Source organism: Ipomoea triloba, chromosome 2 (genome assembly GCF_003576645.1).
Source record: "Ipomoea triloba cultivar NCNSP0323 chromosome 2, ASM357664v1".
NCBI lineage: Eukaryota > Viridiplantae > Streptophyta > Magnoliopsida > Solanales > Convolvulaceae > Ipomoea > Ipomoea triloba.
In genome coordinates this window covers 24553423-24579807 of record NC_044917.1, presented here as the reverse complement: position 1 = coordinate 24579807, position 26385 = coordinate 24553423, and the positions used below count along the sequence as shown (strand labels likewise).

General features: G+C 36.5%; 4 protein-coding genes across 4 annotated transcripts; 1 reads left to right on the top strand and 3 right to left on the bottom strand.

Annotated features, from left to right (window-relative positions):
* The first annotated feature begins 438 nt into the window (after positions 1-438).
* Positions 439-5141, top strand: LOC116011011. The gene is made up of 5 exons (XM_031250506.1): positions 439-878; positions 3739-3789; positions 4071-4133; positions 4228-4296; positions 4491-5141. The coding sequence occupies exons 1-5, from the start codon at positions 570-572 to the stop codon at positions 4647-4649; spliced, it is 651 nt and encodes a 216-aa protein (XP_031106366.1). The 5' UTR covers positions 439-569; the 3' UTR covers positions 4650-5141.
* A 2773-nt stretch (positions 5142-7914) lies between these two features.
* Positions 7915-11570, bottom strand: LOC116006257 (plasma membrane ATPase 4). Its single transcript, XM_031246564.1, has 8 exons — positions 11464-11570; positions 10693-11364; positions 10142-10588; positions 9944-10066; positions 8940-9869; positions 8499-8855; positions 8246-8424; positions 7915-8140 (listed from the first exon to the last, which is right to left on the bottom strand). The coding sequence occupies exons 1-8, from the start codon at positions 11512-11514 to the stop codon at positions 8044-8046; spliced, it is 2856 nt and encodes a 951-aa protein (XP_031102424.1). The 5' UTR covers positions 11515-11570; the 3' UTR covers positions 7915-8043.
* Positions 11571-13935: 2365 nt separating this feature from the next.
* On the bottom strand, positions 13936-15942 carry LOC116011067 (ribonuclease 3-like protein 1). The gene is made up of 3 exons (XM_031250579.1): positions 15236-15942; positions 14491-14602; positions 13936-14332 (listed from the first exon to the last, which is right to left on the bottom strand). The coding sequence occupies exons 1-3, from the start codon at positions 15396-15398 to the stop codon at positions 14209-14211; spliced, it is 399 nt and encodes a 132-aa protein (XP_031106439.1). The 5' UTR covers positions 15399-15942; the 3' UTR covers positions 13936-14208.
* Positions 15943-21019: 5077 nt separating this feature from the next.
* On the bottom strand, positions 21020-23427 carry LOC116011066 (ribonuclease 3-like protein 1). Its single transcript, XM_031250578.1, has 3 exons — positions 23106-23427; positions 21529-21640; positions 21020-21377 (listed from the first exon to the last, which is right to left on the bottom strand). The coding sequence occupies exons 1-3, from the start codon at positions 23269-23271 to the stop codon at positions 21215-21217; spliced, it is 441 nt and encodes a 146-aa protein (XP_031106438.1). The 5' UTR covers positions 23272-23427; the 3' UTR covers positions 21020-21214.
* Between the last annotated feature and the right edge of the window lie 2958 nt (positions 23428-26385).

Below are 26385 nucleotides of genomic sequence, written 5' to 3'. Positions count from 1 at the left end.
AGTATTAGAAAACATAATCAATCCAACCAATTTCATCAATTGCGCTATATACTATTCAATGTTATAATTTATATAATTGTATATCGATTCAAATATTCTTAAAATATTATAACAAATTCATTCCGTGCAACACACGGGCGAAAATACTAGTTCACATATAACAATATTATCTCCTTTTTTTTTCTATATATAACAAGCTGATTACGTTTAAAAGAAAAATTTCATCAATATGCACTTTTAAATAGTAATTGACGGTTTCTCGGTGACTACAAAAATATATTGTATATATTTATTTAAATATAAAATATATTTACAAATATCGTTGGCACGTACCATAAATAATAATATTAATTATCTAAAAAAGTTTGATGAAAACGTTTATTATTATACTCCGTAGTATATATTATAATTACAACATTTATAACTATCATTCAGATTTTCTTTGCCACCATACCATTCTATTCTCTCAATCTGCTCTTTTCTACCTTTTCCTTCCCAAACTTCCATACCCCATCTTCCCTTTCTCTCTCTCTCTCTATCTGATTTTCTCTCTCTACAAAAGTGACGCGATGACTGGGGAGGACTGGGTGAAGGCAGCGATGGAGGATGACTCCATGGTGGTGGAGATGCTGTTGGGGCTGAGCCAGACGGTGATGAACAAGGCGGCTGCGACGCTGGCGTGGAGGGGGCGACAGCGCCGTTCGAAGCCGGTAACGGTTAGCGGCAAAAAGCCGGCGGCGAGAGCTAGTCCTAACACGCCGCTGTCCTGGAGTGGCGGCACCTCCGGAAGCGGCGGCGGCGCCGCCGTCGACGGTGGTCCCGAGGAGTCCAGCCGCTCGCCGTCTGGTTCGAAACCGGCTCGTAACGCGAGATCTAAGGTTCGTGTATTTGAGTCGCTGAGATTTTGGATTCTCGTTGTGGTTGTTGTGTGAGCGTGTGATTTTTTTTTTTTAATTTTAATTTTTTTTGTTGTTGTTGAGTGTACGGTGGAGGTGGTTGAATGAGGTTGCGGCAGGGCGGTTTCCGTTCGCCGGCGATAGGTTCTTCATTTTCGTTATCATCCAAGTCGCGTGTCACCCGATTCATTCCCGTGATGACAAATCTACCCCTGCGAAACTCGGATATTTTCGATGTATCGCCCACTGGCAGTTAATATCTGGTGATGATGTATGAGCTGCCACGGTTTTTCAGTTCACAAACTGCCAACTATACCCCTCCACCCCCCTCCCCCCCTCCCCCACCATTTTCGCCGATCTGTTGCGGTGGCAGGGACTTCCCGATTCCGGTCCCTGCTCCGGCGCCTTCGTCGGATTTTCTTAAATATTCCATTTTCTGACTTTTGTTGACCCAAATGCCCTACAGTGCATATCCTCAGACTTTCCATTAATTTCCTACATTTTCCGCTGCTTACATAACCGTATTTAACAAATTTTTTTCTATTTTTATTTTTATTTTTTGTATTTTTCGATGAAGGGGAAAAGTTGGGACTTTCCTTCAACGCATGTGGTCAGAAGCCCATAAGATTGAATGAGTCATCACGTTTTCTTCTTCACCACTTTGCCCTGACCCCCCATTATCATTTATGCGCCTCCGTGTCACCCCCCTAAAATTACCAAACCACCCTTCTCGAGGTCAATCTCGTCATTTCCCCCTCCCAACAAAAAGCAAGTCTCTCCCATGAACTGACCAAGAAACTGTCTTCAGTCCTTGTCGGGCGGGTAGTTTTTTTTACCACTCCAATACTTTAGTTTAAACCCATTTAGTCAACCTTTTCGGTTCAAAAATTACACCTAATATACTGAGGGTTGCTGAGTTACCGTTATTTATTTATTTATTACATGTGGGTCCTGGAACGAGGGAATATCGGGTAAAATAAATTAACATTTATTTTATGAATTCTTGGTGGTAAGAGAGAGAGATTAGTGGTCAACTCTCTCCCAAACGGGGTCAAAACAACTTTTCTCTTGTGGCTTCCACCGAAACGTTGGCGTATTACCTACTTAACGTGGCGACTGTGGCCGCCGCGTTGAGTTTGGTGTGGGGTGGAGAGTGGAGTGGTTCAGCGCAATCATTGCTGGATTGCAAGAAAAGGGTAATTATTCTATTCTCCCCTTCCAATTTGCGGAGGGGTTATCTTAGGTTATCAGAATCCGTGCTTAGTAATTAGTAGCATCTTTAACCGTATGTCGTTGTCGTTATACGCCGTATAGTGTTTATGCTACTTGGGCACAAAGGGAGCGAACATTCCAATGCACCGCACAACTGTACATAAGTGTTTAGCATGTTGTTTCATGTGAAAGTAAGACAAGCGTCCGCAGTTTCTTGAGGGTTGTTATAGGTGACAGCTTCAGCCCCACACCTATGTCATCATGTGTGGGCTACAACCAAAATTTTTTCAATAATTTTTAGTCACATACATATTACTATTACTAAGCTTTAAACCCCTTTAAAATTTTTTTGTTGGGTTTCTGTTAAAAGGTTAAAGACAGTGATTGGATTTGTAATTCATATGCCTGACAGCTTGATTTATGGAAATCTGTAGTTTACTTTTTTTTTTTTTTTGAGGGTTATCTTTGTGTCTTGGCTTGTTGGTGGATGGGTGTAAAGTAGCATGGTTTGATGATTGGTCCAAAGTGGCGTGTTGGTATTTCATGGGGTTTTGAAAATGGCATGTGAGGGAAGTGCAATATTTTTGACTAATGTATGGTCTTGTGGTAGGGTGCTAGGTAGAGTGAAAACATTGTTATTGTAGATGGGGTGGGAGGGGACCATTTTCATTTTTTGTCACTGGTTTTGTTTTTTAGAGCTGACATGTACTAACAGATCAACTGTGCCAACTAACATCAGGGTTCCTTCAATTGTCTCACATTACATTGCCCAATCTGAGAAATTTTTTTTTGATAATCAAGAGAATTGCTTAGGCAATAGGGTATAAAAAATTTTGAAAACTTGGGTCCACATGAATAATGTGTTTTGTGCTTGTAAAAGAAAGTATGTGAGCCCTTGTGTTTTTTTGTCTAGTTGAGAATCCTTATTGCACCTGCAAAACAAACAGAGTATTTTAAGTTCAAGGGATTCGTCTCTTATACATTTGTTGGGCTATGGCTTAGTGATGACGTTGTGTTTTGGGTTTTTGGCTTTTTGGGCATCCCTAAAGAAGCAATTTAAATTGGAATCTTTTCACTTGAATGCTTGAAGTTTTTTCTGCTATTTCAATGTGAAACTTTTCAGGGAATGGCTTCATTCCCACAGTTTGCATTGACCTTTGACTTTGATTACATACAGCTTTGTCCTATTCTTTTGTCATAAATTCAAAATATCCGTCTTGTATGTGATGCAATGTTCACTTTCCTTTCTAAACAGGCAAACATACATGCTTCTTTTTGGCTTACTTGTCTATACTCTCTATGCAAATATGTTGTAAACTTATGACTGCTATGAAATCTAATTATCTTTCTTTTATTTTATTTACTCTCTTGTGCTATATATTAGTCACCCAGTTTCTGCAATTCACATGAAGTGTTGACTTCATATGATGGTGTTTTCACAAATCAGCATCTCTCTTTTGGACTTTTCCTACCCTAAAAGACACGCTTGATTGCTCATTGCTAATGCATGTTTAGTCATACTTCTGAGAAGTGGGAACAATTTCATGCTTGGAATATAATTACAATTTGGATACTGCTATTCTCTGCATCTTTAGGCTCTATGGTAATATCCCTTTTGTTTGTCTTGCAGGTTAATGAGACAGATGAAAAAACTGCAACCAAAAGGTCAAGAAAGAAAAAGGTGAACCCTTTTTTTTTTTTTTTTTTTTTTAAATTTCTTTTAATAGACTTGTGCTAGACAAGAGTTTTCAAAGCTGTGGGCTCTATTTCTCTTATGGGAAATCATCTATTTCAGATCTTGTTTTCTTAAATTATTTATATTTTCAAGGTATATATATTACTTTAACTGACATTTTCTCCAATCTAGTATCTATTTGATGCCTGATTTCATCTTGAAGCTCTTATTTCACTATCATAATATCATTTATTCTAATGTTCTCTTATCTTTTCCCTAATTATTAGACATTGGCTGAGCTCAAACAGGATGAGGCCATGCTACTAAAGGAAAGAAGACAATTGAAGAAGGTAATCTTAAGTTTTCATTTAATGCTCTTATTATTATAACAACCGATGCAAAATTATGAGTCTCAGTTCACCATGCACTTCATCTCCTGTGCAGGAATTAGCAAAGATACGTGTCAATTTGGAGACACAGAAGGCTACAAATGAAAATCTGAAGAGAATGAAGGTAATGCTTATATATAAGTTGTAGTCCTCCCCACCTCATGGTGTATCATTAAAGCAGAAGATGCTATGGTTGTCATACTTGGTATTTGTTTTAGATTGATTTTGGAAAACTTCGCATTCTACTAATGCAGTATTTGTTGATGATATCTATCCTTTATTAGTGTTTTAATTCTAAGATGATGCTCATCTTTCCAGCTTGATGTGGTACCTGAACAACAACCACAAAGTGGGGAAAGTATTGTGACAGCTGCTTCCAATGAGCTCCAGGAGACGGGCGAGGGCAAGGAGGATAGAGTCGAGCTTCCAGATCTAAATCTTCCCTTGGAGGATGACGATGAGATGCTACTGAGCTAGGATTAGATTCGCGAATGAAGTAGCAGGAGGATGGATAATATATAAAGCAGTAGCGGTAGCGGTAGCAGCATTCAATAGTCATAATAGACTAATAAGCAAGCTCTAACCAACCATGTTGTAGGACCCGGACAGATCGATGGATTATTGTAACTTGTAATTGTAATTAAATACCTGCCTTCACTTTCCATAGAGAACATGGAATTGGGGTTTTTCTAGTCATGAAGAAGGTATTTAGGATCTTCTTTCATTTTTACTCATCAAATTTGCAGATCTATCATAGCATAGCTTAGAACAGAACAGATCCTAACTGTACTGATTAGATGCAGCAGCAGCAGGGGGAGGAGAGGAGGTGCTCAAATTCTTTTTTCATATTCTTTGGGGGAAACAACTACTGCCCTTGTTCCTAAACTTAGCTTCTTATTTCTGGAAATTTTCATACATATATTGTAAGTATTTTTAATCTGCAGATTGGTGCTTCAAGCTTTAAATTGAGCTTTCATTTCTCTTATAACTATCAAAACAATACAATTTCAATCAAACTATTATCTTCCATAGATATTGACTATTCTCAGCACTCAACTTTGGGCCTTGGGAGTTGGGAGGGCGATTGTTATACAGTGTACTATGGTCTAGACTCCAGACAGTGCTATGTGGATCATGGTCCAATACAATTGTTAAATAAAATTATAGTAGAGTTAAAAAATGATACTTTAGTGTTGTTAAAATGAAAAGAGTCAAAATGATACTTTAATGTTGCTAAAATAAAACTTAAAAACATAGCTCATGCAATAACGTATATTGTTGATAGTGTTTATTCCCTTCAATATGCTCCAATGTACAGAATATGCATAAACTTGTATGTAAAGTACAATGTGGATCCATAAATAAGCTCTCAAATCTCCCCTTTTGTTCAATGTTCTTGAGTAATACTCAAAGAGTAGAGAGTCTAATTCCTTTGGTCTTCTAGAGGGAAGAAGAGAAGGGAAAAAGCCCACTCTTTCATAGACTAATGACCTTTACATAAGCCTAAAATATTGATGGACTACAAGATATTTGACTCGAGCCGTTTGACTTTGACCTGCAAAGTGAGGGCAAGGATCGTAAAGGGAGGTCAAACTCGGAGAATATTTCCTATCAATTGTCAAATAAAATTACAGAATAATTAAAATGATATTTTAATGTTGTTATAATGAGACTAGTGTACGTGTAAAATGAAACTAAAAAAACAGAATAATATTGTCAAATGAATTTGAAGGGGTAAGTTTTTAAAGTATTTATGGTGTTAAGATCTTTGGATTGGATTGGATAGAATCCATAAAACCAACAGCTATATATTATACTAAAAATTGAAGAAGATTTGTGAAAGTAAGAATTGAATGAATGAAACACATAACATTATTAGAGAACACTATAAAACCATATGTTTTACATAAAAGAAAAGCATGTTATTACATATAAGATAAGAAATTTAAAACGTAGCACACACTACATGGTGTAATAGTGTTATTATTTGTTGGAAGGAGGGGAGGGGATTATGGTAGCGTTGGGTCTCCGAAGTTTGGTTCCGACGGTGCAGATATGAACGGCAGAGGATCAACTGGATTCTGTGGAATATCGGTAACCAACGGAGGTGGCAGAGTAATTTCCGGCGGCTGTTCTGGATTCTGGGGTATCACCGGCGGGTCTGAAATTATGGGCGGAGGAAATGTGAACGGCAGTTGAGTTTCCGGGGGCTGCTCTGGATTCTGGGGGTTTGAAACTACCGGCGGAGTGAATGTAAACGGCAGTTGAGTTTCCGGGGGATTTGAAATTATGGGCGGAGGAAATGTGAAGGGCAATTCCGGTGGATTTGAAATTGTGGGCGGAGCAAATGTGAAGGGCAGTTGAGGAGGGAAATTTGGGAGTGGCTGTGGCTCCTGTAGCGGTGGCGTTATTGGGACGAGTAGTGGCGGTGGGAAAGAGAACAATGGCGGTGGAGATGAGAATATTGGTGGTGTTAGCCATGGGAATGGGAATGTTGGTTGCGGTGGTGGAGAAAGGTCTAAGGGAGGCGGAAAGATTATGAGAGGAGGAGAATCAGGCGGAGGAGCGGACGGGACTGGAGGTGGGGGAGATGGAACTAGAGGAGGTGGCGGAGGCGGAGATGGCGGAGGCGGCGATGGCGGAGGCGGTGATGGTGGTGGCGGAGATGGTGGGCATACAGGTGGTGGCGGAGGAGATGGTGGGCAGACAGGTGGTGGTGGTGGTGGAGATGGTGCGCAGGCAGGCGGAGGCGATGGCGGCGGAGCAGGTGGTGGACATGGACAGGAGACAACCGGTGGCGGTGGTGATGGTGGTGGGAGTGGCGGAGGCTGGCGGCGAGGAGGCGGACATATAAAGGGATTATGAGGAGAATTATGAGGAAAAGGCCATTGGCCACATCTCCCAAAAAGGTACAAATACAAAGGATCACAAGACCTTCGACCCCTTTTCCTCCCCCCACCACGGCTTCTCTTCCCTTCTCCCTCAACTAATACTCCACAACTGATCAACAAAACTACTATCAAACAAACTCCAACAACATTATTCCTCCTCATCTCTCTTCTTCCACTCTCAAATCCTCATCATCTTCATCTTCTTCTCTACCACATATTCTATATATTCTGCACATCGCAAATATCGAGATCCATGCGTGTCTCATTTTGAGGAGATGGGAAAATGATGAACACAGAAAACAGTTCGCAGTTGAAGAAGACCTGTCCACAATTCAATGTAAGACGATAGATAGACTTAATTTCATATTTAATCCTCACATTATCACTCAATTTTTTATTCTTGTATCATTAACATTTAGAAAGTCATGATTGATTGTTTCTCACAAGGGAAACAAACCCTAATCTTCTTATTCTCACATTTTAGAAAAATTTACAGTAAATTAAAATTGGAAATGATTTAATACTCTTAAATTTGATAGTTAATTAAAATTAGAAGTAAATATAGAAAATTCAGCTAGATAGATTAGATAGATATATCCATTATTATATTCTTCCTTGTTGTTTGTGCCACCATGAATGCCATGCAAGAATGCAATAAAAGAAAGATAAAGGGAGAAATTAATTGAGAAGAGGAGATAAAACCGCAGAAGACTCATCATCATGTTGCATACTACAAAAATTGCAGGGACCAAGAATTACATGTAGAGCTCATGAGATAGTAGAAACAAGAATGCATATCCAGCAACACATATGCTGTATAGCAGAACCATCTAAAACACTAAAATGGGGGTGGGGGTGGGGAGAAGCTTCTTCTTCTTCTTCTACTTCTTCCCTCCACTTTCTTATTCTTTTCTCTAAACTCTCATCTTTTTCTACTAACTTGCTAATTCGCAGCCTGACTGAATCCATAATTCCCTCCCTCAGACTGTGTAGTGTTGCTGAATCGTATCAATGTCCAGACCCTTCAGCTTCACCACCGATTCCACGTGCCCCTTTAGAGTGTGCAGCTCTCTCAACCTGCTCCAAACTAGCAGATTTAAGTATGTATTACAATCCTGCTGGCTTGCTGGTTGGCTGGCAGGAGGATTAATTAATTAATTAGAAAATTGCAAAATGTGTTACCTTGAAATTTCTGCACGTCGCCTTGCCTGTTCTGCGATTTCAGACAGCTCCTTGAAGCTCCCGTCGGCGAAGCCAGAGTTGCTGGTTGGAGCCTGGAGGCCGTGCAATGTGCGTTGAGCTGAAGCCCACTGTGCCTCTCTTTCTTCTTTTCCATAATCCTTCTTTGATGTGAAAGCAGTCTGAAACAAACAAACATGAGTCTGTTGAAGAATCTGATTGATTATTGAAGTTCCTTGTGTTATTTTTACTTTACCTTGTTATCTATCATATTATTCCAGGCTTTGTTACTCAATGCATATTTGATGCCAAACTTCAATATGTCCAGTGGAATGTAGAAAATGACGCTGTAAAGCCAGATTACGCCCGCCCAGCCCCAGCCGATGCCTTTGATTCTCGCGAATTCCCAGTTTGCATACACAGCAATCACGGTGGCAATCAGCTGGGCAATGAAAAAGGCACCTAGCAGCAACAAACCAGGTCGTTCCACGAAGGACCAGCCCCTGGACCTTGTGACAAAGATGAGCGCCTGACTCACAATACTGACTTGAAGGTAGAGTGCTGAGTTCAGTTCCTCGTAGGAGTGCCTGATTGATCTTACCCCGAAGTGTTCCTGCAATATGTGGAAGAATGTCTTGTTGAGCAGATGAAATATTTTGAAATGGTAAGAGTAAGAGGGAGAGAATGAAAGTCTTACAGTGAAGAAATCTGACTGATAAGCAGCCCAGAAGAAAATGACTGTCATGACTGCTAGGTAAGTGCCAAGAACAACGCCAGTGGCAAAGATTTCTTTGAGTTTCCATGAGTCAGGCAAGGGGGAAGGCTTGACTTTATCCTTGGAAATGGTCATGATGGTTCCGTCGTTAAGAATGGCAATGATGAGAACCATGAAGGGCGAGAAATCGAACTTCCAGAGAAGAGCAATGAGCATGAAACCAAGGACGATACGAATGGTGATGGAGACAGCATAAATGGTGTAGTTCTTCATTCTTTGGAAAATTGCTCTGCTTGTCAACACAGCACTGACGATCACGCTCAGCCCGGGCTCGGTGAGGACTATGTCGGATGCACTCCGGGCAGCGTCTGTTGCATCGTCCACAGCGATTCCTATGTCTGCCTTCTTCAATGCAGGGGCGTCGTTCACACCATCTCCAGTCATGCCACAGATGTGCTTCATTTCCTGGAGCTTCCTCACAATCTCGTACTTGTGCTCTGGGAACACTCCAGCAAACCCATCAGCCTTCTCGATTAGCTCCTCAACAGGAATGTTGGCAACATTTGCATCCTTGTCTTCCCCGAGCAGGGAGGTGGAAGGATACATGTTGGTTCCCATCCCCAATCGTCGCCCTGTCTCCTTGGCAATGGCGAGCTGATCGCCAGTGATCATCTTCACATTGACACCGAGGTTAAGGGCACGCTTGATGGTCTCACCACTGTCATGTCTTGGAGGATCAAACAGAGGCAAGAGGCCTACAAAGACCCAAGGCCCTCCCTTAGCGTCCTTGTTCTTCTCAGGTACTGTCTGTTGAGCAACACCAAGAGAGCGAAGGCCACGGTCTGCAAACTTTTCAATGATGCCATTAACCTTCTTCTTCACATCCGGTTTTAGGTCACAAAGCTCAATAATCTGATCACAAAGAAGAAAAGCTCAGTAGCAGATATGATATTAGATAATGTCATCGATAAAAGTATAAAATCTACCTGCTCGGGTGCACCTTTGCTGACCCTGTGCCAGTTCCCATTGGAGTCAATATAAGTGATAGCTGTACGCTTATCCACCGGGTTAAATGGTAGAAAATGCACCTCTTTGATACCTGCCCTTGCCTGTAAAACACACGGGGGGAAGAGCATAAGGGGATGTGTTCTGTTTCAACTAAACTAAACAGTTAAGTGTATTACCTCCTTAGGATCTGCTAACATTCCCACCATACAAGTGTCGATTGCATCCTGATTCTCCACCCTGGAAGACCTGGCTGCAAGAAGCATAACAGTGTCCTTGTCCATGTCCTTGGTGAACACCTCAATCAAAGATTTGTCTACTGTGAGTTTGTTTAGGGTAAGAGTCCCGGTTTTGTCGCTGCAGAGAACATCCATTCCAGCCATCTCTTCAATGGCAGTCATCCTCTTGGTGATGGCACCTTGCTGTGAGAGGCGGTGGGAGCCAATGGCCATCGTAACAGACAGCACAGTAGGCATGGCAATTGGGATCCCTCCAATGAGAAGAACCAGCAGGTTGTCAATCCCATCTCTGTACCTCCTGTGCTGAATTGGGTACATCACTACTATCTCTATCACGATCCCCACAAGAATTGAGCATATGCAGAAGTTCCCAATTGCTGTTAACACCTGAAACATACATATATATATATCATCAGTTCCGTCTGAGGTTTACCCAGTGCACACTCAGGTAGGTTTCCTTGTCACCCAAAAAAGAGGAATTAGATTATTACCTTCTGGAAGTGTCCAACATTGTTGGTGCTGTCAACAAGATGAGCAGCCTTGCCAAAGAAGGTATGCAGCCCAGTTGCAATGACAACTGTCTCTATTTCACCCTGCTTACAGGTGGAACCAGAATACACTTCTTCCCCTGGCTGCTTTGTCACCGGAAGTGACTCCCCGGTAAGTGCAGACTGATCAATCTTTAAAGGATCGCCGTCCAGAAGGCGGCCATCTGCAGGGATAATATCTCCCAGCTTGATGCTTATAATGTCTCCCGGCACCAGAATCGCCGCGTCCTTCTCGCTCCATTTCCCATCCCTAAGCACCTTCGTCTTGGGCGCCAGTCCCGCCATTAGCGCTGCAGCTGCGTTGCCGGCATTGTTCTCTTCAATAAAGCTGACAGTGGAGTTGATGATGAGCAAGGACGTAATTCCAACGAAATCTTGCCAGTCCGGGGGCCTTCCCTGCCCGTTTGCTAAGGCGATGGCGATTATAGCCGCACTTTCCATCACCCACGACAGTGGATTCCACATGAACCCCAAGAACTTGAGAAATTTGCTTTCCTTCTTCTCCTCGAGCTTGTTCGGGCCGAAAATAGTGAGCCTCTGCTGTGCTTCTTCATTTGTCAGCCCCTCCCTAGTACAATGCAATTGTTGAAACACCTCCTCCAGCGGAACTTTTTCCTATACATTTACACAAACATTTATATATATCACCACATATCAAATCTGAATTCGAATATATATTAAAAAAAAAAAAAAAAAAAGAAGATAAACTCATACAAGATCAACATTCTCCTTCTTGATAGCCTCCAAGCTAATGCGGCCTGCCATTGTTGGCTGGATCTATACTTTATTGTTTTGCTCTAGTGTATATAATCTGTAAGTAGTTTTTTTTTTTCAAAATTTTTATGTTTTTTAAAATTTTTTGGGGATTTTTTTTTCCTTTTTTAGTTTTTTTTTTGTTTGGGATAGGACTGATGCTTGGTATCAAAATGAATTGGATTTTTATAGGGAAGAGGCAGAAGAGCAACGAGTGAAGGAGCTGGAAGATAGTTGCTTCTCAGTTACACTCTCACTACAACAAAGCTCCATCAGACGTTGTATTATGGCCATGCAAAGACTACGCTGTTTACTCCCCATATTATCGCAACAAGGAATTTGAGTTTGATTTAGTCTAACTAATTAATCGCCAAACTCCCAACTTCTTTTAGATACGTACTCTTGTTCTATATCTATTTGTATTGTATATTTATTTATTTATTTATAATAAAGTAATCCAACTTAACTAGAAATCTAAAACTCATGAGATTGGCGAAAATCCTTTCAGGACCAAAATTGTGATTTTCACATTTTTAAAATTTTATAAGGATAGTAAAGGAAAAATGTTTAATTGACGAAATTTTAAACAATTCGAGGATCAAATTGGTTGAAATTAAAAACTACGGACTACATTGACTGTTGAAAACAATTGAAGGACCAAAATGTTGATATCCCTTTTAGTTAATTTTCTTTATTGATTATGTCAACCTAGATATGTCTATCAATAATTAATAAATTTATTATTTTATAAAAAGAGTATGTTGTTATTATTCATCGCTTTAAAGTATTAAAAGACACATTGAACCTAATTAATGAATGAACTAGATTAAAACAAAAATATATAATGTGTAATATCTAATATGAATTACTAGTGTTGTTTTGTCCTTGATTTTATTCTAAAAAATGTAAGAATATATTAAAATGTTCCATCTTTAATCTATATTCTATTACATATTTTCAAAATATAAAAATAATTAAATACAATTATAATAAAATGTTTCTTTAATGGGACAGTTTCAATTTTAATCTCACGATTATTGTAACATTGTCACATTTAATAATCGATTTTTAATTTGACGGTAGAGTAAAATTCAATTTTGGTCATGTAACTATTAGGATCTTGCAAATGAAAATAGGTCACATAGTCTACCTTCTCTGTGATTTTATTGCACAACTCGAGAAATTGATTGAGATGAGATATTTATGAATAAAAATAAACACTTTTTTAAAAAATTTGGAGAAGCCTAAGAAAAATCTCTTTTGCCAAATAAGTTTTTTTTTTTAAATGAGTTTGATGAGTGAATAAATTAAAAATTCATTTGTCAAATGCTTTTTATATATTTTCCCTAAATCTATTTTTGAAATTAGAAAAAAAAAAATCAAACGCGTAGCGTGTATGGATTTGATGAATTTTTTTTTGTATCTCAAAAATGTTAATATTTCCCCACTTCAAATGCATATGACTTATGCATTTGTTGTATGCAATACTTGAAAAATACTTCATGGACTCCTAAATTTTTTCACTTGTGTTTAAATTTAATTGGAGAAAAAATAAAAGAGGAATGAATTAATATCACGACCCTTTATTAAATTAAACAATCAAGACATGTCATATCATAGAGAGTAAAAAATGTAGGGGTGGGCGTTTCGGTCTTCGGTTCGATTTTTTTGGTTTCGGTTTTAAAAAAGTATTAAATCATTCGGTTTAACATTAGAGTTCGGTTCGGTTCGGTTTCGGTTTGAAGGGTTCGGTTCGGATTTAATTCGGTTCGGTTTACAACCCCCGACTTTCAACATTTCCTAGGCGACAAGGCGGTTGGGGGGCGCCACGACGTGACGGAGCGCCGTAATAACTATGCATGAAAAATCACGAACCCAAATCCAAAGTCTAATATCTAAATATTAAATACCAATATAACAAATTAACAATTCAAACAAATTAAAATAAAACTGAAATTAAAATTTCAAAACTGGATTTTCATTCCAGTAATGTGGAATGAATTCCAAATCCATTCTAGTTTGGAAATATAATATATATATTATTTATAATATATATATATATATATATATATATATATATAATTAAAAAAATCGTTCGATTTTTCGGTTCGTTTCGATTTTTAACCGAACCGATTGATTCTCTTAAAACATGAACCGATCAATTTTTCGGATCGGTTTGGTTCATATTACTCGAACCGTTTTGTCTAGCCCTAAAACCCAGTCCTTTGAGAAATATCACGTTATTCCGTACGGTATTTCTAATGATTAGTTGATTGGAAATAGAAACATTGGTGCCATATATAGTATTCTGCTAAATTGCCCCAACACACCCTCCGCAGACTTCACTCCCTTCTTGCATCGGCGTCCATTTTTGGTTTGGATATATTTGATTGTATCATGAGCTCTACCAATAATCATAAAGGATTGTAAATCTTTCTGATACGAGTTTAGCTCGCTGATTCAGTAAACAGTATCTGAGAGAAGAGAAGAAGGGTTGTAAATTCTTGCTCCTCTAACTAAAAAACAAAATGTTATGAAATTACAATTTTATTGTAATTGCATCTAATCAACACAAATAGACAAGCTAATTAAGGATGAAGAACCACCAGTAAATGATGTTCAGATGTCACCAACTGCCACTACAGACTGACAGAAAAACCAGGATTTTCACTGATTGTTTGAGTGATAACCAAGATGGTTCAAGAACTAGAGTGCCCCTTCAGCTGCATTCTCCGCCGCCGCTTTCTTCTTCGGAAACGGGTTGCTAAAACACGCCAAAGTCGTCGCTTTATGTTCCCTGTTTATCTCTACCCTTACCTTCAACTTGAACCTGCATGCCACCAACACATCCATCCAACATCTTCTTAACATTAGCACACACACAATTCAACCAAGACTTAAACTCACAACTTTATTTTATTTTTCTTAGTGACATGAAAAATGCAATTACTATTTGAAATTGTGCACTGAGTAAATTCCGAAACTTACATTTTCTGATGATTTGGACCTTCCTCACTGCAACAGTCAAAGACTGGTGGGCTCCAGCGATTGGCTGCACAGATCTCATACAACTGTGATCTTGCCATCCCTTTCAATGCACCTGATCACTCATCAAAACATGGAAATGGTTGCCTTTTTTCTTCATCTTTTGTATTCCAAAAATACTACATCAACTTTCATTTCTTACTCTTTAACTTTTACTTCCTTTCAAAAAATACTCAGTATATCACAAATAAAAGTGAGAGAGTAAAATTTGAAAATACATGTAATAGAATTCTTTTTTCCTCTGCTTAATTTCTTTTATAGTATTCCGTAATATTTATTTTTTTTGGTGTGACAGTGACTCAAATAAAAAGAAAACAAAAAAAACAAAAAGAAAACCATTTAAAAACAAACATCTCTACTCTCTAGACTGAGGTCCTGCCATGGCTGCCAATAAGCTTTGGAATCAATACTCACGAGAGTCACGTATATACAGTAGTAGTTCTGATTACTACCCCCAAAAAATCTCATTTTGTATTAATGGTCGGGATTATTTACAATTCAATTTTATATCATATTTTGTTGAAGTTATATATTTAAAATTTGTATTATTTTTTTTTTGAAGATTAAAATTTGTATTATTAAACATTAAAAAAAAAAAAAAAAAAAAAGTAAAAATGAGGGAAGGGACAAGTACAGCCGTAGAGCAACAGAGTATTGATATATGTGGTTGGAGTTAGTTGCCAGTTACCTGCGGTGTTTGGTTTAGGTACGGCTTCTCCGGCGGCCGCCTCCTTCTCGATACCACCGTCGTCGATGGCCGGCAGCGCAGACCCACCAGTTGGCTTCTTCTCCGGCTGGTTTCCGCTCCAGACAATCAGCTCCTCATTTTCAACTACTTCTCCATTATCCATATCGATCTCTTCCCAACAGGGGAAGATAGAGAGAGAGACAGAAAGGTATTGTAAAGCTAAAATGGCGAATATATAGGGGGTGTTTGGTTATCAGCTTATCATTAGCTGGTCAATCAGTCAAAATTAGTGTTTGGTAGAAGAGCTTGTTGGGATAGCTGATAGGGTCAATAAGCTATTTTTAAAAAGCTACTGTTTTTACATGATTCCATTTCTTCTAAGATGCCAAAATTATCCCTGATTTTTTTGCAGAACATACGAATTTGATCATCATCCCAAAATCATATATATTCACAAATTAAAAATAAAGGAAAATAAAAACAACGGAAAACACTCATCTCCTCCTATTCTCCTTCCCTCTCTCAGGTTGCCATGGCACATATCAACACAAGAAAATCCACAAATTAAAAGTAAATAAAATAATGGAAGTGACTATTAACTCATTACAGAAGTCATCTTCATCTTCAAAACTCAGAATACACAACAAATGAACAAACTATATTTTTAATTCACAAAAAAAAAAAAAAAAAAAAAAATCAACGACAGCAACAATGGAGACGAGACTAACCGAGTCATCTTCATCTTCATCTTCATCTTCATCTTCATCTTCATTGTCATTTTTTCTTGCCTCCTCCACTGCTCTTCTCTTCTCCGCTGGGCTTCTTCTCTCCTCGCATCTGATTTAATTAGAGAATGGGTAGAAAGAATGGGTAGGGATTTGTTTACAAATGGGTTGTGGGTTTGGGTCAAATGGGCAATTATAATAATAATAATAATAATAATAAAGTACGGGTGGCAGGTTTCATCTGATTTAATAATAATAATAATAATAATAAATTGTAAATTTAATTAAAGAATTAAGAAATTAACAAAATGCCCTTATAGGTCACTTTACATACAATCAATTAAAAGTAAATACCTAATTTACCAAATATTTTTTTTTATAACCAGCTAATACAATGTATTAGTTGGTCAAACCAACTAACACAATCAGCTATTAACTATCAGCAAATTCACTCAGCTATCAGCTATCAGCTGTTTGCCAAACACCCCATATTATATGAAGAAGGGTAGAGATGAGATATAAGCAAGCGATTTAATGGGGCTGCGTGTTTTGCACTAATGAAAGCTATATTTAGGTAATCTAGTGCGAGAATTAACCGTGGGACTTGACATATGAAGAAAATTTTAGATTACTTTAGTTAAAATTTAGATTACTTCAGGTTTTTTTTTTTTTTAATGTTTTAAATTAGTTAGCATCCCCAATAGGAATTTTAGCTCAATAATAATAGTTTTTTGTCCCCTAATGTGGGTCTCAAAAACTATTTAAAAAAAAAATGCAGCTAGTTGGCGCACCCGTAGCGCCCAGTGGGCGCACGCCCACGCCCACGGAGCGCATTGAGAGTGGTCGCATTGAGAATGGTCGCCAGTTATTGCTTTTGCTTTATTCATTTTCAAGTTTTTTTTTTCTTCTTGTTTCCTTCCTTTCTCTTTCCTACTCATTCTAAAAACTTGTGCAAAATCTTGGACTATTGAGAATACTTTTATAGCAAGAATAATCCGCATAAAAAAATAGTCCAATAATACTACTCCAAATTATTTATTGGTAAAATACCTTATGATACAATCTTTAACCCTGAGACAAGTCAAATTTTTCATAAGTATTATAGTTTCACTTATAAGTAACTCTTCAATCTTCAAATATTATATTTTGATCTAAAAAGTATTACATTTTTCCTATTAAGTACTACAATTTCCCTTAGGCATTTCCAATGCATAAAAAAAAAAAAAAAAGGAGAAAGAAAGGATGAAAGAGGGGGAGAAGGGCTAGATAGGGGAAAATGAGGGGAAAGTGACTTTTTCCTAGAGTTGTCAAAACGGGTCGGCGGGGCGGGGCTCGCCAGGCCAAATGGCGAGAGCAGGCTAAAAAGTCTGTCAAAATAAGGGCCTAAAATGGGCCGATTCGCCACGCGAGCCTTGGCGGGAGCTTGTCAAATTTTAAAAGTTTTAAATTTAAATAAAAATTAATATGAAAAAGTTAATAAGTGTATACTAAAATAATTTGAATAGTTTAGACATATATCAATGCATTTGTAATTTGTTGAACACAATAATAACTAAGTAATAAGTAGTAACAAATAATCAAATACATAATATGTGAATCTATAAGGCAATAACAATTAATTTATACAATGTATTACTTACTAATACAAATTTTCAATATAAATAAATAAGTTAACATATATATAAAATGACGTATATATATATATATACACACTAATATTAATAATATATACATACTAGGCGGGCTTGGCGGGCCTTCGCTGGGCACCAAGCCTGCCCTGCCAAAGCCTGCCATTTTAGTAGGGGTGAGCAAAAAGCCTGCCAAAATACGGGCCATAAAATTCAAAGCTCGCCCTACCTTTCCTTTTTGGCGGGAGCGGGACGGGCTAAGCCCGTTTTGACAGCTCTACTTTTTCCGGAGGGAAGGAGAAAGCCTTATAAGGCATGTGATGCATGATAGCCACGCGACACTTTGACGCACCATCCCTCCACCCTATGATTTTTTTACTTTAAAAAAAAATTAGCAACCTCAAATTACTGTTGCTTTATTTGACCTCAATTAGGGATGGTAATTCAACCCGCCATCGACGGGGAAAACCGATTCCCTCCCACGATGGGAGCGGGTTCGGGGAACGGGGGCGGGGATGGGGGTGAAATTCCTCATCCCCATCGGGGACAGGGAGGGTATAAATAAATAAGTTAACATATATATAAAATGACGTGTATATATATATATATATATATATATACACACAAAATATATAAGAAATTAAAAGTTAAAACCCTATAAGTTTATTTGTTTTGTTATGTACTTATATTTGGACTTTGGAGGAGTTTAAAACATTTTAAAGTATTTGGACATTTTATGATTATGTATTTTTCTTAATTTTTATTAATCTATGTATATTGAATTTGAACTTTGTTTAACGATTCAAGGCTTAATTTTTTTGTTTGGGATAGGACTGATGCTTGGTATCAAAATGAAGTTGGAGTTTTATAGGGAAGACGCAGGAGAGCAACGAGTGAAGGAGCTGGAAGATAGTTGCTTCTCAGTTTACACTCTCACTACAACAAAGCTCCATCAAACGTTGTATCATGGCCATGCAAACACTACGCTGTTTACTCCCCATATTATCGCAACTTAAGAATTTGGGTTTGATTTAGTCTAACTAATTAATCGCCAAACCCCCAACTGCTTTTAGATACGTACTCTTGTTCTATATCTATTTGTATTGTATATTTATTTATTTATTTATAATAAAGTAATCCAACCTAACCAGAAATCTAAAACTCATGAGATTGGTTCAAGACTAAAATTGTAATTTTTACATTTTTAAAATTTTATTAATATAGTCACTGGAAATATTTAAGTGACGAAATTTTAAATAATTCGAGAATCAAATTGGTTGAAATTAAAACTACGGCAGACTACATTGACAGTTAGGAAACAATTAAGGGATCAAAATGTTAATATCCCCTTTAGTTAATTTTCTTTATTGTGTCAGCCTAGATATGTCTATCAATTATTAATAAATTTATTATTTTTAAAAAAGAGTATGTTGTTATTATTCATCGCTTTAAAGTATTAAAAGATCACATTGAAACTAATTAATGAATGAACTAGATTAGAAAAAAACCATCAAACGCGTAGCATGTATGGATTTGATGATTTTTTTTTTATCTAAAAAATGTTAATATTTCCCCACTTCAAATGCATATGACTTATGCATTTGTTGTATGCAGTACTTGAAAATTACTTCATGGACTCCTAAATTTCTACTCAAATTTTTATTTTCATTTGTGTTCAAATTTAATTGGAGAAAAAATAAAAAAGGAATGAATTAATATCACGACCCTTTATTAAATTAAACAATCAAGACATGCCATGTCATAGAGAGTAAAAAATGTAGGGGTGACGTTTCGGTCTTCGGTTCAGTTTTTTGGTTTCGATTTTGGTTTCTCGGTTTTTAAAAAATATTAAACCTTTCGGTTTAACATTAGAGTTCGGTTCGGTTTTGGTTTTGATTCGGTTTAAAGTGGTTCGGTTCGGTTTACAACCCCCTGAATTTCAACATTTCCTAGGCGGACAAGGCGGTTGGGAGGCGCCGCGACGTGACGGAGCGCCGTAATAACTACGAATGAAACATCACATAACCCAAATCCAAAGTCTAATATCTAAATATTAAATACCAACATAACAAATTAATAATTCAAACAAATTAAAATAAAACTGAAACTAAAATTTCAAAACTGGATTTTCATTCCAGTAATCTGGAATGAATTCCAAATCCATTCTAGTTTGGAAATATAATATATATTATTTAATATATATATATATATATATAATATAATATAATATATATTTATATTTAATTAAAAAATCGTTCGATTTTTCGATTCGGTTCGATTTTTAATCAAACCGTTTGATTATCTTAAAACATGAACCGAACGATTTTTCAGTTTGATTTATCCGAACCGTTTTGGCCCCCCGTAAAAAAATGAATGTAAAATTTAAGAGTCCGTGGAAAATTACTCTTTTGGTAGAGTTATCCAAAAGTTACTTATCTATATTTTTTTTGATCAGAAATAGAAGGGGGAAACCCCAAAAGGGAGAGACGCCTAATCCCTATCCAAAAATTACTCATCTATGTTAATTCCCTACACAGCTCTAAATTGCATATGCATGACAACTTGACAAGTGTCCTATCAAAACACATTTGGCAAAAAAGACTTTTTTGGTACAGTTATCCAACTTTTAAAAGTTACTTATTTTTGGTAGAGTTATCCAAAAATTACTCATCTATGTTAATTCCCTACACAGCTCTAAGTCGTTGACATAATCTCAAGGTACTATCTTTTGGTTTAGGAAAAAACTGAGAATTGTTATCTAAATGTGTACTATAGGCCTGAGTCCGTATCTAGTGTCTGATATTGGGTAATACCTTAATATCAACCTGAACTTTATCATTTTGTCCAAATTCTGAGATTTCTTCCTCCCCAAAAGATTGAATCTTTAGTCTCAAAGGTTTCTACTCTGTTACTGGACAGAGTATGTGTGAGGATGTAAATTACTGTAATTCTGTAAATCAATAGCTCCGTAAATAGCAGCAAACAACACCAGGTATCCATGCGCATAAGAAATCTGTCCACTTTAAAAATAATCTCTACAATGTTGTTGCCGAATTTCAAATTTAATCTCTTCTTTCAAGTCCTAAATAACCAATGAGCTAAGTCTGTGCTGAAAAATTCTAGAATTTCTGATCTGATGCATAAGAAGTAAGAACCCAGTCCTTTGAGAAATATTGTGGGAACATCCAGCTGTACGTTATTGCGTGCGGTATTTCCAACGATTAGTTTATTGGAAATAGAAACATTGGTGCCATATATAGTATTCTGCTGAATTGCCCCAACCCACCCTCCGCAGACTTCACTCCCTTCTTCCCTCGGCGTCCATTTTTGGTTTGGATATATTTGATTGTATCATGAGCTCTACCAATAATCATAAAGGATTGTAAATCTTGCTTGTACGAGTTTAGCTCGCTGATTCAGTAAACAGTATGTGAGAGAAGAACTTGTTTCCTCTAATTAAAAAACAAAATGTTCATCAATTACAATTTTATTGTAATTGCATCTAATCAACACAAATAGACAAGCTAATTAAGGATGAAGGACCACCAGTAATGTTTTTATAAATGATGTTCAGATGTCACCAACTGCCACTATAGACTGACAGAAAAACCAGAATGTTTTTTTTTTCACTGATTGTTTGAGCGATAACCAAGATGGTTCAAGAACCAGAGTGCCCCTTCAGCTGCATTCTCCGCCGCCGCTTTCTTCCTCGGAAACGGATTGCTAAAACACACCAAAGTGGTCGCTTTATGTTCCCTGCTTATCTCTACCCTTACCTTCAACTTGAACCTGCCACCAATACATCCATCCAACATCTTCTTAAGGTTAGCGCACACACAATTCAACCAAAACCTTAAACTCACAATTTCTTTTTTCTCTGAATGACAAAAGAACACAATTACTACTTAAAAGTGTGCATTGAGTAAATCCAGAAACTTACATTTTCAGATGATTTGGACCGTCGTCACTGCAACAGTCAAAGACTGGTGGGCTCCAGCGATTGGCTGCACAGATCTCATACAACTGTGATCTTGCCATCCCTTTCAATGCACCTGATCACTCATCAAAACATGGAAATGGTTGCCTTTTTTCTTCATCTTTTGTATTCCAAAAATATTACATCAACTTTTACTTCCTTTTATAATTCTTGATATTTCTATTTTTTTCTAAAATCAACATGATAAAAATACGTCACATCATAGAATAAAAGTAAATTTATGAATACACACAGTGAACTCTTTTTATTTTGCTGAATTTCTTTTACAGTACTCCGTAAATTTTTGTGTGTGTGTGTGACAGTGACACCAGTAGAAAAGAAAACAAAAAGAAAACCATTTAAAAACAAACATCTCTAGTCTCTAGACTGAGGTCCTGCCATGGCTGCCAATAAGCTTTGGAATCAATACTCACGAGAATCACGTATATACAGTAGTAGTTCTGGTCACTACCCCCAAAAATCTCATTTTTTATTAATGGTTTGGATTATTTACAATTCAATTTTATATCATATTTCGTGAATATTAATGTATAAAATTTATATATTTAAAATTTGTATTATTTCTTTTTCATTTTATCTGTCCTACCCACTATTCATGTGTTAAATCAACTATTTTATGTTTATTTATTTTCTTTAGTATTTTTTTACTTATTTTTAAATTTGAATTTATGTGTTTAATAAAACTTTTAGTGTAGTTTCTAAATATTTAAATTTTGTATACTAATACTAAACTTAATGTTATGAAAAATTGGATTAAAAATAATTTCAATCAAACCTCGTTAACCGAACCAGACACATAAAATGGAACGGATGGAGTATTAAACATAAAAAAAAAAGGAGCAAATTTTAGACATTACGGAATATAAAATATATTTTAAAAAAATTAGTCTGACCAATAAACAATAACAAACTGATAAAATAGTTGAAAAAAATTGTAAATCTAGCATTTTGAGTTCAAATAGAGATCAAGTCGCAAAGACATGCAATCAATTTATATTTTTAGTTGTTTAAATAATTAAAATTTTAATTAATTCATTGTCTTCATATTTCTTTTTTTTGTTATTGGAATATAGTATTTGTTCTATACTATAAGTCAATACCCTATCACTAAATTTTGATACTGTAACATTTCCTCAAAGAGAATTACAAAAGTATCACATGAACATAAGGTGCTTGGCATATATAATTGTATTTGAACCAACGTCTTTACATGTGAATTTAGATGGCATAGAACCACTTATTCTAAATCATTTTTCACTCACTCCCATTAATAAATTTTTTTTTTTTTAAAAAAAAAGTTGATGTACGGGAAGACTTTTTTCTTTAAAAGTACCACAATTAAATGTTGTAAAAAGGATAAATCATAAAAATCAGAAAAGAACTAAAAATGAGGTTTTCAAAAAAAAAAAAAAAANAAAAAAAAAAAAAAAAAAAAAAAAAAAAGCTAAAAATGAGAGAAGGGGCAAGTACAGGGACCAACAGAGTATTGATATATGTGGTTGGAGTTAGTTGCCAGTTACCTGCGGTGTTTGGTTTAGGTACGGCTTCTCCGGCGGCCGCCTCCATCTCGATACCGCCACCGTCGTCGATGGCCGGCGGCGCAGACCCACCCGTTGGCTTCTTCTCCGGCTGGTTTCCGCTCCAGACAATCAGCTCTTCATTTTCAACTACTTCTCCATTATCCATATCGATCTCTTCCCAATAGAGAGAGAGAGAGAAACAGAGAGAGGTATTGTAATGCTAAAATGGTAGAGATGAGATATGAGCAAGCGATTTAATGGGGCTGCGTGTTTTGATGAAAGCTATATTTAGGTAATCTAGTGCGAGAATTAACCGTGGGACTTTGACATATGAAGAAAATTTTAGATTACTTCAGTTAAAATTTAGATTACATCAGGCTTTCTTTTTTTTTTTTTTTTTTTTTTTTTTGTTTTAANTTAGTTAGCATCCCCAATGGAGATTTTAGCTCAATTTTTTGAGGAGGTTAAATCTGAGATGGAAGAGAGAGTGTATTGGAGAGAGAAGATTTAAATTGATAGTTGAGTTTATTACCAAAATGGTCCCTCGACTATTGTGAAATTATCAATTTGGTCCTCGACAATTTTTCGTGTCCAATTAAGTCCCTCGACTTTGAAAATTTTAACCAATTTGGTCCTCCGTTTATTTTGCCGTTAAACATCCGTTAAATCGGGACCAACTTGGTCATTTTGCTATAGTCAAGAGACCAAATTGATAATTAAATTTTCACTGAAATGGTCCCTTGACTATAGTGAAATTATCAATTTGGTCCTCGACAATTTTTCGTGCCCAATTAAGTCCCTCGACTTTGAAAATTTTAACCAATTTGGTCCTCCGTTTATTTTGCCGTTAAACATCCGTTAAATCGGGACCAAATTGGTAATTTTGCTATAGTCAAGAGACCAAATTGATAATTAAATTTTCACTGAAATGGTCCCTTGACTATAGCAAAATTACCAATTTGGTCCCTTGACTATAGCAAAATTACCAATTTGGTCCCTTGACTATAGCAAAATTACCAATTTGGTCCCGATTTTAACGGATGTTTAACGGTAAAATAAACGGAGGACCAAATTGGTTAAAATTTTCAAAGTCGAGGGACTTAATTGGGCACGAAAAATTGTCGAGGACCAAATTGGTAATTTCGCAATAATCGAGGGACCATTTCGGTAATAAACTTTTGATTGTTTTTTGACCCCTGAAGTGGGCCCCACAAACTATAAAAAAAATACACCTGGTTGGCGCACCGCAGCGGGCGCATTGAGGGTGGTCGCTAGTTATTGCTTTTCTTAATTTATTCATTTTCAAGTTTTTTCTTTTTCTTTTTTTCCTTCCTTCCACTTTCTTACTTGAATTCTAAAAGCTTGTGCAAAATCTTAGACTATTGAGGATGCTCTTATAGCAAGAATAATCCGCATAAAAAAAATAGTCCAATAATACTACTCCTTATTATTTATTGGTAAAATACCTTATAATACAATCTTTAACCATGAGGCAAGTCAAATTTTTATAAGTATTATAGTTTCACTTATAAGTAACCTTTTTGGCGGGGGCAGGACGGGCTAAGCCCGTTTTCCATATAAGTAGTAAGAAAGTTGCATGTGTATGTATTGTTTATATTGATTGCATGTGATCGATTACAGTATTCAAAGGATTGCATTGTTTATATGGATTACAAAGCATAATTTTCTTCACGGCATTTGCTGTATTCAATATGGATTACAAAGCATATATTGACTGTATTGACTGTATTCAATATATTCGCGGCATTTGCATAATTTTCTTCACGGCATTTGCTATATTGACTGTATTCAATATATTCATAATTTCAATCGAAGTATGATGATTTCCACGGCGCATTAAAGTTTGTAATCATTGCGTTCGGTGCATGTGTTTACCGCTTCTTCGTTTTTGCATTTTACTACGTTTATATTATTAATATGTCGTAATGTTTCTATATATTACTAATGCTTGCCGTAAAATTACTATTGTTATTCATATAATGGATGATATTAATTAATATGCCATAATTTAAATATCATATATTCATTATGTATTAGAATTGTTATTATATTAGAATCATAATTCTATTAGAATTGAATTATGTATTTCCTTTTAATATATTATTCTGCATTGCTTTTCTGATATTATTTATTATGGTATATTTATTTGGTATTTAGTTATGATTAATTTGTTAGTCACCAAAGTGGCCAAATTATAAAGTTTTATAGATATCAAATTTAAATATAAAAAAAAAGTTCAATTACCCATGATTATGTGATGCTTATAATGAAATGACATGATTTTATTTTTCTATTGTATTGGGTAAATTGAAGTTTAATAATTATGAAATATTTAAAAATCGCCCAAAGGTTGATCAATTATTTCATAATTATAAACATAATAGCGCTTAATTATTTATATTTGATTGGATTGTTTAGCATATCCAAAGATAGCAAGTCTAGTCGTAATATAATTAATAGTCAATTATGTGAAAAGTGTAATAATTGATCATCGTTATGTTTAATGTTACGTTACGCGTTGTTGGATCATCCAAAGGAGACCTTCAATGTATTTAATTGTTTATGAGTATGTTTTTTTTTTTTTTTAAATTTTTTATACCAACCAAAACCAAATATTCAGTACATGGCCAAAAGTGACCCTAACCAATACTTAGGCATGATGCCTTATACAACTGCCTTTCTAGCTAAGCAAAGAAGCCCCAAGCGGGTAAACAACGTTCAAGAGTAACTAACTATCACCAATCCTATCTAATAAGCCAAGGGTGGGTCATCATCAAGTCATCCCTCCCCCCAAACCCAAGCACACAAGCATACAAATCCATCACATGCAATACAAAGCCTAGCTAATAAGAGGAACATCGCCCCATACAAGTAGTGGGACCAATGCCATTTTATTCATCATTCACCATTCTTTCATACCCGTACCCCCACCCTTAGGATGCAAGTCAACTCACCCCGTACAGATCTCTGCATTTTGACCGGGGCAAGCCTTGTGAACTCACAACCTAAGCAATGAGACGCACCCTTAGGATATCTACTAGCTAACCTAGTACAGATCTCTACATGTTTCCCCAGGAGAGCTAATAGTGCAAATACCCCAAGCAATGCTAGCACGTAGTCCCACCCTCATGCCACACACCAACCTCCCAGGCACAGATCTCTGTGTTTTACCCTAGGAAGCTTAAAGGTGCATGCCAAGAGCAATGGGACATCCAACCACACCAACAAAACCACTCCATATCTCTTCTAGCTTTCATAT

Excerpts from the sequence above, each read along its gene's own strand:
- LOC116011011 (XM_031250506.1), top strand. The coding sequence starts at position 570 with ATGACTGGGGAGGACTGGGTGAAGGCAGCGATGGAGGATGACTCCATG. Across the intron at positions 4,134-4,227 it reads AAAGAAGACAATTGAAGAAG|GAATTAGCAAAGATACGTGT; the intron begins GTAATCTTAAGT and ends TCTCCTGTGCAG. Across the intron at positions 4,297-4,490 it reads AAAATCTGAAGAGAATGAAG|CTTGATGTGGTACCTGAACA; the intron begins GTAATGCTTATA and ends TCATCTTTCCAG.
- LOC116006257 (XM_031246564.1), bottom strand. The coding sequence starts at position 11,514 with ATGGCAGGCCGCATTAGCTTGGAGGCTATCAAGAAGGAGAATGTTGAT. Across the intron at positions 11,365-11,463 it reads AGAAGGAGAATGTTGATCTT|GAAAAAGTTCCGCTGGAGGA; the intron begins GTATGAGTTTAT and ends GTAAATGTATAG. Across the intron at positions 8,856-8,939 it reads ATCAGTCAGATTTCTTCACT|GAACACTTCGGGGTAAGATC; the intron begins GTAAGACTTTCA and ends CACATATTGCAG.
- LOC116011067 (XM_031250579.1), bottom strand. The coding sequence starts at position 15,398 with ATGGATAATGGAGAAGTAGTTGAAAATGAGGAGCTGATTGTCTGGAGC. Across the intron at positions 14,603-15,235 it reads ACCTAAACCAAACACCGCAG|GTGCATTGAAAGGGATGGCA; the intron begins GTAACTGGCAAC and ends ATGAGTGATCAG. Across the intron at positions 14,333-14,490 it reads GGTCCAAATCATCAGAAAAT|GTTCAAGTTGAAGGTAAGGG; the intron begins GTAAGTTTCGGA and ends GGTGGCATGCAG.
- LOC116011066 (XM_031250578.1), bottom strand. The coding sequence starts at position 23,271 with ATGGATAATGGAGAAGTAGTTGAAAATGAAGAGCTGATTGTCTGGAGC. Across the intron at positions 21,641-23,105 it reads ACCTAAACCAAACACCGCAG|GTGCATTGAAAGGGATGGCA; the intron begins GTAACTGGCAAC and ends ATGAGTGATCAG. Across the intron at positions 21,378-21,528 it reads GGTCCAAATCATCTGAAAAT|GTTCAAGTTGAAGGTAAGGG; the intron begins GTAAGTTTCTGG and ends TATTGGTGGCAG.